Source organism: Panicum virgatum, chromosome 8N, assembly GCF_016808335.1.
Source record: "Panicum virgatum strain AP13 chromosome 8N, P.virgatum_v5, whole genome shotgun sequence".
Lineage (NCBI taxonomy): Eukaryota > Viridiplantae > Streptophyta > Magnoliopsida > Poales > Poaceae > Panicum > Panicum virgatum.
In genome coordinates this window covers 10314514-10325860 of record NC_053152.1, presented here as the reverse complement: position 1 = coordinate 10325860, position 11347 = coordinate 10314514, and the positions used below count along the sequence as shown (strand labels likewise).

The 11347-nt window shown below is 47.3% G+C and overlaps 1 protein-coding gene across 2 annotated transcripts; it reads right to left on the bottom strand.

The window, feature by feature from the left end:
• Positions 1 to 8684: 8684 nt before the first annotated feature.
• LOC120686826 lies at positions 8685 to 10956 on the bottom strand. Of its 2 annotated transcripts, XM_039969029.1 has the most exons (7): positions 10637 to 10956; positions 10426 to 10497; positions 10265 to 10335; positions 10026 to 10178; positions 9805 to 9901; positions 9178 to 9636; positions 8685 to 9053 (listed from the first exon to the last, which is right to left on the bottom strand). In XM_039969029.1, exons 1-7 carry the CDS (start codon positions 10746 to 10748, stop codon positions 8953 to 8955), a joined length of 1065 nt encoding a protein of 354 aa, XP_039824963.1. In that variant the 5' UTR covers positions 10749 to 10956; the 3' UTR covers positions 8685 to 8952. The 2 variants fall into 2 exon arrangements, with proteins under 2 accessions (XP_039824963.1, XP_039824964.1); XM_039969030.1 differs by lacking the exon at positions 10026 to 10178 and having other exon boundaries at positions 10637 to 10955.
• Positions 10957 to 11347: the final 391 nt, after the last annotated feature.

Genomic DNA, 11347 nt, shown 5'->3' with positions numbered 1-11347 from the left:
GGTACTGGCTGTTGAGTACTTGAGATGCTGGTCGAGGACTGTGGTGTATGGGCGCGGTGTACCGAAAGAAGCGGGTGGTGGGAGGGTAGTGAGGTTGACTAGGCTAGCTAGGGTGCGGGGCCCGGTTGGGGGTGAGAGGTGGTAGTAGCAGGATGGGATCGAGTTCGAGGCCGAGGCCGACCCGCACCCGTGGTTGTCGTGTCCGTACGATATCGTGCGCACCACGTGGCGCTATTTGCTTGCCCCCTACTTGGCTGCTTCAGTGGCCTGCAAATGGTAGAAGCTCGGGGGATTTGTACGTGCACTCGGGATCAGGTGTTTGTTTTGTTACGGAGACTAAACTTTAGACTATCTCATATAAAAAAGAATCTTAATATTTATTAGTATTAAATGAAGTCTAATTACAAAACTTACTGCAGAATTTTAGGCCTAAACTATGAGATGAATCTAATGAGGTATATTAATTCATAATTAGTGAATGGTTACTGTAGCATCAATGTAGCAAATCATGGATTAATGAGGCTCATTAGATTCGTCTCGTAAATTAGCACCCATATTTGTCAAAAAAGCTTTATAAACAAATTTTATTTGATACTCATAAATGGTAAGATTTCTTTTGATGTGACAAGAGCTAAAAAAAAGCTGATGGAAACAAATAGGATCTAGGCTGCTCGTAGTGGGTATTCTATCCCATTTGATACCGTCTCCTGAAGATTGATTAGGCGTAAAATTTGCTGTAGTCGCTACGCTCGTGTTTCCTCCAAATCGAGCGTGGTAGCGGGCATCCACTACCCTTGTGCCGGGCCCACCTTGCCTCCGTCCGCGCCGCGCGCCAACTGCCAAGTCGCGTGGAAGGAGCTCCGCCCCGCCACGCACCAACCGCCAAGTCGCGTAGAAGGAGCTCCGCCCCACTGCGTCGTCCCTCTGACCCCCCCCCCTGCCGCCGGCCACCTCCGCCCCGCCGCCCCGCTGCAGCTTTGCTGTGTGCCGTCCTCGCTGAGCAGAGCAGAGGCACGACAAGGCCGAGCAGAACCGTGAGCAGGCCAAGCCTCGTGCTCGTCGGAATCGAGCTCCCCGCCACCCGCTCCTTCCCCTTCCTCCCGCTGGCCTCCCCACCGCTCGCGTCCCGTGCTGGCTCCTCCCTCCCGCGGCCGCACACGGCGCTCTGCCCTCTTGCATCCACGCGTGCCGCTCCGAGCGCACGCGCTGCTCTGCCGCAGTCCCGCGCGCTCGCCCACTGCAGTCCCGCTCGCTGGACACCGCTCACCGGACACCGTTCGCCGACCGCGGCCCCGCGCACCCTTGCCTACTCGTCGGAGCCCCTGCGCACCGGATCAGGCGAGGGAGGGAGGAGGGCCAGCGGCACCAGATCTAGCAAGGGAGGAGGGGGCATCAAGCTCCGGTGAGGGAGGGAGGAGGGAAAAGCGGCGGCAGACCGTCTGCTATTAATTTGTTCGGACGTCCGAACACCTTAACAACGGACGGTCCAGTAGGGACACCGGATGGTCTGCGCCATGGCCGTGAGGGAGCAAGCAAGGGTTGCGGAGGAGGATGCGCCGCGCAATGGCCTCCGCCGGTGCGCGAGGGAAAAGGAGGGAGGAGGAGGGGCGAGGAAGCACCGACGGAGCTCGAACCCGGCGGCGAGCGAGTGAGGTGGGCCGAGGCGGAGCACGGCAGCGAGCGGAGCGGAGCGCGCGATTGGAGGGTTTTGAGGTCGATGTAATATCTGTAATTGGTGAAAATTTTCAGAATTGGTATATGGAGGGGTGAGGTTGCAAAGATGATTAGGACTACCCAATTATCACAAGTAGTGGCATGGGGCGACTAAAGGCGGCAAAGGTGAAGGTAAATGACAAGACAAAGAATGGAGCGGGCAAAACGGTAGGAATAAGAGTATGAATATGTTGGCAGGAATTGGAATTGTACCATGAGAAGTTGTATGTTTGGTTAACTACTAAGAAAGTTTTATCAAATTTCTGTTCTCATTAGGCCAGGTTTGGTTTTTTCAGTTTCAGTTATAAGTCCTGTTACATCGCATGTTGTTGGCGGTCGATATCGATGATTTTCACCGCCAACGCTCCGCCTGATTTCATGAAATATAGGCCATAACCATGCTATAACCATTATTACTAATGAGTTCCAGAAGTTTTGGTGTTTATTTGACATCAGGAACAACATATCTAAATTTTACCCAAAACAAACACTGTTTGGACTAGGTGGCCCGAATTCGGCCGACCGGTATACTTTCGCTGTAATCTTGGCATGAAATTTTACCAAAGTCACATAGAGGGAGAATTCAAGCCATTCCAATGGGTTGAACCCAGAAATACACAACTTGGACCCGGAAGGCTTGGACCCATATCCAAAAGAGAAGCCAACCTGAGCCATGGTCAAGCGTGCAACATCCATCCTATCTAGGATTGATCCATGTCCAAAGAGGAACATGTCGGAGCAACGGAGGATCGAGAGTCCGCCAGGGGCAGGCCGCCCGGCCCCAAGGGGGCCGCCTGGCCCAAGGCGGAGTCGGTTGATCAAACCGCCTGAAGGACCGACCTCCAGAAGCAATCAGGACCATCCCACGGGAATGCGGTGACATGTGGAGGCAGGGCCAGGCCGGCCGGCCTAGGCCAGGCCACCCGGCCCCACTTTCCAGTGTCTCGTCTCCAGCCTTCGCGTGAAAGTCAAGCACTGCCTCCACTGTTGCTTACAACCGGCGCTATTTGAAATAACCGTCGAGAACCGACCTTGGCACACTATAAATAGGACCCCCTCACCTCACTTGTAACACACACCTTTGGAGTTTGAGTGCCTCATAGTTTCAGTTTCATCCTTAGTAGAATAGGGAGAGTGTGAGGTGAGAGCTTGGCGGAAGCCGGGCTAAAGGAGCGGAGTCCGAGTTCTCTCGACCTTACCCCATCTTGTACCCACCTCAGGGGAATCTTTATAATCAAGTAAGTTTTCCTCGCTTATCTTTAGTTTCTCGCTAGTTTACTTTATATTTAAGTTACTTGATTAGTTACTCCCTATGATATGCGGGATCCCTTGTCTGCGTGGATAGCAAGTTCTATCCATTTGTGGTTTCTTCTAACCTTAGCGCGAGGCGGAAGTCAGTAACTCAATAGTTTAGGCGTGATGCTTAGGCTTGGTTAGTTACCTCGGGTTGGTGCTTAGGCTCTTTTTGTCCCACGTGCTGACGGCTTCTTTGTTCTGGTAAAGCCATTGTTTCACCTTCCCCAGGAGGGAAATGGGAAACAGATGGAGCATGATAGCGTTCAGCCGTAACGCCCTGTATGGTTTCGGTCTTACAAAGCTCCAAAAAGTTTTGGAGGGGGGCATTGGCATCCTCGTTTAACTTGCCACAAAATGGGCTAGCCTGCACCATATTGATGAGATGTACTTCAGCTCGAAGTCCACCTCCCCAACATCAACGTTGGGTCCAGTCGCCACATTGGTGGCTGAGGGGACGGAGAAGTCGCGAAGAGTCTATTCAGCCAAGGGTTCGGTTGTTGTTGATGGTGCTTGAAGAGCTGATTCGCTTGTCGATAACGAGACCTGAGAAGGGACGATGCGAGGTCGGACCCTTCTCACGAGCTTCTCGGGATTTTCAACGAAGTTGGTCAGGAAGGAGAAACCAGACATACACTACCATGTTTTAATCCAATCAGGAGAAAACAAAAAGCAACATTAGCCTGTCTAAGCAGTAGCTACCTCTTATTCACATTGCCCATATTTATGCATTAGTAAAACCTTTACACCTGTGCCATCCCCGGCAATGGCGCCAGAAATGCTTGTTGGCAAATCTGAAGGTTTGCTGAGTGGTGTGGTGGCTCAGTAGATGATGGGCTATCTATGCTACAATCCTCTTTATGGACCATAACCTAGAGCACGCTCATAACATGAAGACTATTCTTTGTGCTTTTGAGCAGCTATCAGGCCTCAAAATTAATTTCCATAAGAGTGAAATCTTTTGCTTTGGAGAAGCAAAAAATTACGAAAGTCAGTACATGGAACTGTTTGGCTGTAACCCAGGTTCTTTTCCAATCCGATACTTAGGTATTCCGATTCATTATAGGAAATTGTCTAATAGTGATTGGCTAAAGATCTAAGAACAGTTTGAAAAACACCTTAGTAGTTGGAAAGGTAAACATATTTCAACTTGAGGTCATTTAACACTCATTAATTCTGTTCTTAGCAGCTTGCCCATGTACATGATGTCCTTCTTCGAAATCCCAAAAGGGATTCATAAAAAGTTGGACTATTTTCGATCCAGATTTTTTTTGGCAAAGTGATGAACATAAAAAAAAATATCGGCTAGTAAGGTGGGACATTCTGTGCCAACCAAAGGATCAAGGGGGACTAGGGATTCACAATTTGGAACTAAAAAACATAGCTTTGCTCAGTAAGTGGTTATACCGTCTGTTAACAACAGATGGTACATGGCAGCAGATCTTACGCAATAAATACCTAGGATCCTTTGGTGCAGGTCCAATGGAAGAGCGGAGATTCACATTTCTGGGCGAGCCTGATGAAGGTAAAATGTGATTTTTTAAGATTCGAAACTTTCATAATAAATGATGGGTCTTAAGTAAGATTCTGTGAAGACACTTGGTTAGAAAATAGTTCTTTATGTGATTAATACCCACAACTTTATAATATTGTCAGAAAGAAGCAGGATACGGTGGCTGACGTACTAAGTACACATATCTCAAACCTCTCCTAGTGTAGAGATCTAATTGGCAATAAGTTGGTGATGTGGAACAATCTTGTCTCACGTCTATCTACTATCGTTCTAAGCCAACAAAGGGATGGCTTCAAATGGAACTGAGACCACACAAGTGTCTTTTCTGGAAAATCACATTATCCGAGATTAATAAATCAGAACACTCCTAAACTAAATACGAGAATATGGAAATTAAAAGCCCCACTCAAGATAAACATTTTCCTCTAGTATCTTAGACGAGGCGTTATCCTTACAAAAGATAATCTTGCAAAACGGAATTGGCAGGGAACCAACAGTGTTGTTTCTGTTTTTTGGCTTCGGTCTATGCGGCCTGGGATATACCAAAATCTCACAATATGCCTAGTATGTTTGGGAGCTAGCTCAATAGAATTCCTAAAGAATATAAGCCACTAGTACTTCTGGGCGCGACAGTCTTGTGTTAGTCTGTTTGGCTATGCAGAAATGATGTGGTGTTCGATAACAAAAATCTTCCTTTTTGCAGGTTATTTACTCAACTACGCACTGGCTCCATATGTGGGTTATCCTTCAGAAACATAATTTGTAGGATAATCTTGTAGCGGCATCTCATTTCTTCGAACAGGTGGCCAAATTTTTTTTTTGTCCGGGACATGGGTGGCAATCTAGTCTTAGGATTGACAGTCATTAGTGTCGAAGGCTCTTTGTCAAACTCTTTTAGACTGTGTGTCGGTTAGGCAGAGGTCGGGAAAATTTCAAGATGATGTATCACCTTGATGTATTATTTTTGAAATCAATTAAATTTCTCTTATAAAAAAAGAGCAAGCAAACATAGTAGATCGTAGCAACTAGCAACCTCACATGCCACATCGAGAAAGTACAGCGCACTGGTGGAGGCCTCTCAGTATTATCATTGACCTCTACTAAAGTGACAGTCTACATTTACAAATAACAACCTCTAAATATAATTTTTGGCTAGGCGACACATGGTTGGCGCGGTGTCAATTTGCAGGTGGGTGATCAAAGAAGCGTAGAATGTATAATTTGTTTCCTAGAGATCAGCCATAATTGTCATGGTCGTCGCTCCTTAATGGGATTAATTAGTGACCCTCGGGTGCACCTCCAACCATTTTTAGTTTAATTTTTTTACTACTTCTCTAAAATCAGATCATTTTGAAAAATTAGTACAAAATTTTGAATTAAAGAGTGTTGAAAGTGCACCTAAAGGTCACCAATTTACACCCCTATCGCTTCTAATCACAGGTCTCTCCATCTCGGTCCGCTCTGCCTAGCTCCCCCATTGATGCTCGAATCCCGTGTTAAACAGGAGAGGGGAGCGAGGGACGAACCCAACATCTTCTTATTACTAATTGGAGGCTCCTTTGAAGTCTCTACGTGAACCCACCTAGGATCCTAAGTGGATATCCTAGAAAATAAGAGAAATTAAAGAAGTCTCCACGTGAAGCCACCTAAGATTTTAGGTGGACATTCTACAAAATAAGAGAAATAAAAAAAATCTTCTAAAAAACAAAACAACTAACAGATGCATTCACGTACAAGCTAGCAAAGTAACTTTACAAAATCTCTAGAAAAAAAATCTTACATTAACAACCAGCCATCCATATATTTGAATCCACATAATCATCCCATGATACGTGCGCTCTTTAAAATAAAATAACAGAATCCAAAAAAAGGTCCCCAACGATACTATGCCTCTCAAAATAAAATAAATCTATGTCTATCCCTCTCTAAACCACCAAAAAACAGGAAATCCCATTTAAATCTACATCTAAACCAATCATATTCGCACCTATATATATAAAATAAAAGCAGCAAGACCGATTCCATCCATCTTCTGTGCAAACCATCGAACTACTGCACATTCACGAGCCATCCGACGACATAACTACGAACAATCCTACCCTGCGAACTACCTAGACCCATCACCATCTTCATCGTACTATCGCAGCAACCTTCAAATCTGCGATGAAGTTGCACAGATCAACCAGGTAATCCCCCAATCGCCTCCCCTCTTCTATATGCACTAAACAATTGGATTAATTTTAGCAAAAACAAATTGGAGATTACTTTACATACGCAACGTGCATGCATATCGATCCTATCTATATAGGAGCCGACCAACCTACATAAAAATCCGATCCTACTTCATTCGTTGAAGTAAATCCATGGTTACTTCAGAGGATGTGCTCTTTTCTAGAATTCATATTCAGATATCGCATAAGATCCTTTTAGATATCTTTTTTTTACTTACACACGAAATACTTCACATACCTTCTTCAACTTAATTATTATCACATCTATTGAGCAATATAGGGAAAACAGGAACAGAGAACATCATGACAAAAGAAGCTACACAAGACCTGACCAGGTTGCAAACAGAATAATATTACCTTCTTCTTTTCAAGGACGAGCAATTAATAAAGGACAAAACTTACATGATGCCATGATGGCATGGCATTTGGACCTAATTGTGTCATTTACATGCAACAACGTTGAGGAAGGAGATGGTACCATGTTCCAGAAGCAATTGATGAGACACAACAAAACTACACTACACTGTTGGGGAAATGTTCCAAGTAATGATTTGATCTCTTTCAAGCATGTTACTAATAAATTATTTACATGTCGATTAACAAATGTCATTTTGATGTAGTTATATGCATGCTTCAATCCAAAAAGGGGACTCCCACACGCCCATATACTCTACTTCCTTGGTAACGGACAGTAGAAGCCATGAAGCAACCTTCTTATAGTTAAAGGCATTTCCATTTAGCAATTTCCAAAATTAATGTATCCACTGCGATTGACAAATTATATTGATATCGATATGAAAAATAAAAAACATTAATGTATTATTTTTCCGGGTACATTCATATGTTATTTACTATGCAAAATCACTACTACAAAATAGGCCTTTTGTCCCGGTTCCAAACTGCCTTTTGTCCCGGTTTTGGAACCGGGACAAGGCTTCCGGGACAAAAGCCTCGAGGCTTTTGTCCCGGGTGGCAGAACCGGGACAAAAGGTGCCCGCCGTTAAAAAAATTTTTGCACACCACGGGATTCGATCCTAAGACCTCTTGCCTAGCGCATGGTTTCCTTACCAACTCACCTAAGTAGTACATGTGACTCAGTATAGAATAACTTCCTTTTGAACTATCACGTGGAGGGGCCTTTTGTCCGGGTTGGTAACACCAACCGGGACAAAAGGGGTCTTTTGTCCCGGGTGGTAACACCAACCGGGACAAAAGGGTCACCCTTTTGTCCCGGTTGGTGTTACCACCCGGGATAAAAGGGTTGGGCCTTTTTGTCCCGGGTGGAGCCACCAACCGGGACAAAAGGGGGGCCTTTTGTCCGGGTTGGTGACTCCACCCGGGACAAAAAGGCCCTGTCCCCCGCGTTGGCCCGGCTAGCCGTTGGACCCGGGATAAAAGCCACCTTTTGTCCCGGGCCCAAAGGTAACCGGAACAAATGGCCTGGAAGAAAGGCCTATTTTGTAGTAGTGAATTGTGTAAAGCCTCTTATGATGCCATAAAAGAAAGAAAACAACACGTACAACAACCACAACAAATTCAATCGATTCTTCATCCAGATGAAATTTTTTAAAAAATTTAATCTCAAAGTCACCATCAAATGCTAACCCGTGAGATAGCACGGGTTGATGGACTAGTATACTCCCTCCGTTCTTTTTTATATGACACCGTTGACTTTTTTAACAACTTTGACCAACATTATTTAATTAATCAGTTAGTTAAATGAAGTGAAATGAATACCTTTACGTCTATTATCAAGAGTACTCTGAATCTAACTTGAAGATTTGGCTATTTGCATAAATATTTGTAGAAAAGACGAATAATCAAACGAAAAAAAAGTCAGTGGTGTCATATATTTAAGAACACAACTAACCCAATAACATATACTAGTACATAACGCATGCCATCGCGCGCGGCCCTGTGTGGAGAAAATACAGTTCCGAAATGCGAACGGTTGGGCATTCATTAAGCAGGGTATTAGTAGATTTGCTCGGGATTAATAATAAAGAGGCGGTGCTGAGGAATCAGCGTTCAGCAAGTTGGATTACAAGCGCAAGCACATGAGATGGGGCAGAGGTATAATAGCCTGGTAAATTCAATCCTAGCAGCACAGAATGTTCTTTTACTTGGCCGGCGGCGACATCCTTGAGCGGAGTCTGGCAGGAGGACGGCTCATTGCAGACAACGGTGAAGGGTACATGGCAGCTAAACCGGACGGCATACATAAGCGTTCCTAGGACCTGGGCTGGCAGCCGTTGGTAGGCCCTGCGCTGGTGGAGGTGAGGCAGAAGGTGAAGATAGCATTCCTGCATGAATAAGACGCAATGGTGTTAGAAAGATTGAGGTATAAAATTGAATTTGCAAAGCTTGGGTAGAGAGAGGCGGCATCGGGCAGGCAGGCGATAAAAGTTACTGTCCAGATGAGCGTACCAGAGGTGATGCAAAGCTTCATGTGTCGGTACAGGGTTGAGCAGAACCATCGAAGGGGGTACAAGCTCATCGCTGGCCTCGCACCTGTGTATACATGTGGTTGTGCAATCCAGGCAGGGAGCGCAGGAAGCTTCAATTCACAGTGCACAAAGAGGAAATACATGGCCCTCCTCCAGACGATCGATGCGAGAGTGGCAATAGTGAATGGCACGACGAGGTTCTTAAGATCCATGTCTGCAAGCCAAAGTTTTTGCTGTCCAGCGAGGGATAGTGCCGCGTCTAGTAGAGGAACATGAGGTGTCACGGCCGCTAGCTGGATGCTTGTCTGCGCTGTCGCGTCCTCAGCGTTGTCAGCACTTGAGGGAGGTCCTGAAAGAACCTGGGAGAGGAGCTCAAGTCCCAGGTCGACCACGGAATGTCGCTGTTCCGCGGAGGGAGGCTGGTGGATTGACTCGGTTTCTGCAGGCGGGTGAGTTAGCGTTAGCTATTCTGGGAGCGATTGTTAGGTGGGCCGTGCACTTGGCCGGCAAAGAAGCGGCAGGGGGGGGGGGGGGGGGGGGGGAGATTGACATTGGGCCAAAATAGTAACAATGCAGTTGCGGCAAATCAATGGCTGGAGATTAGCACCTGGTTGGCGTCTGGGTGGTCCGATCTGCGCAGCTGATCCGCCTAGTCCCGACGACGAAGCAGGATGGGCAACAGGCGGGCCCACGTGGTCGGGGATCTAGCATTGGGACAATACACTATCAGATCTCCAAAAGAAGAGGAATGGCTCCTCGAATCGGCTAAGGAGCGGCAGGGAGGCACAAATCAAAGGTGTTTTTGTTTGGGAGATGCGGGATCTGTACTTGATCTGAAGCTTGATGCAGCTGTTCGACGGTCGAAGAGGAAGCATGAAGCTTGGGCGCCGGATCAGGCCGCGCGGACGGCGAGGTGTGGTGCCGCAAACACACAAACACGCAAGGCGAAAGGCCGCACAAACCCCGACAATCCTGATGATACTATGGAAACGACGAACACGATTATCCAAACAAACGCTGAGCACGGCAGTTGCTGGAACGCAGGGAAAAGGAGGGCATTTTCGTACCTCGCTGTGGTACCGGAGAGCGTGTGACCAAACGAAGATGCAGCACAGAGCACCCCACGGTTTCCTGAGACCTGCAGGGCGAGAGCCGTCAGCATGGATGTGGGGATGTAAAAAAGAAACAATTCGTGGCAAACGCTGAAAGGCAGGAACAAGAGAAGGACCTGCTAGCGGCAATATTTGCTTGCAAGAGGCCTGGCGCACGGGAGGAACCGCGGAACGGACGGACGAGGTGTCTGCAGCGGAAAGAAAGCGAAAACAATGGCATCAGACAAACGAATCCGGCAGCACGTGCGCGCTAGCCGGGATCAAGGAACATGCGGCAGGCCCGGGTACTCAAAACACAGGATAAAGCAGGATCAGGTAGGGACGAACCGTTGATTTGTGCCGGTCTCACAGCGCCGTTGAGGCGGCGACAGCGACGCGCCGAGCGCACGGAGCCGCCGAGGGCACCTACAGGACGAACGAGCGGCCCACCAACAAACATTGTCACTAAGCATGAATCGGCTGCAGGCCACAGATCCAGGACCCGCGGGACGCGCAAGGAAAGGCAGGGATGGCGGAGGGGAACGCAGGAAACGGAGAAGAAGAGCACGCGCAACACAGTAGAGACACAGGGAGGGAGCGGCGGCTGTAATAATGCAACCTGCGAAAGGAACTGGGCGGTCTGAACGGGAGACCACGGCGCGCACGCCCGTCCACGGATGGAACAGAATGCCGCGCGGAGGGGTGAGACGTGCGCGGCGCAGCCAAGTAATACTCCTTGCAAGGTTATTACGGTGTCCTTACATTTAAGTTTATTTTCCTTTTCTTTCTGAGCAGGAGGTTATTCGTGTCTTTCCATGTTTTACCAACAACAAAAACGTATTTCTAGTTTCTCGTATTACTTGGCTGACACCATCAAGCTCCAAGTTCCGCGTACCGAAGAAAAGCACATTGGTGAATGTTACTCTTCCTCCCTTACCAACAAGCAGGATGAATTTAGCTAGTTGCATTGATCGCCAGGTCTCTCACCGTTGTTCTAGGCGATGACTGCATCGGGCAAGTCGGGTTACAGGCGGGGCAGTTGGCCTTGCACTCTTCCGA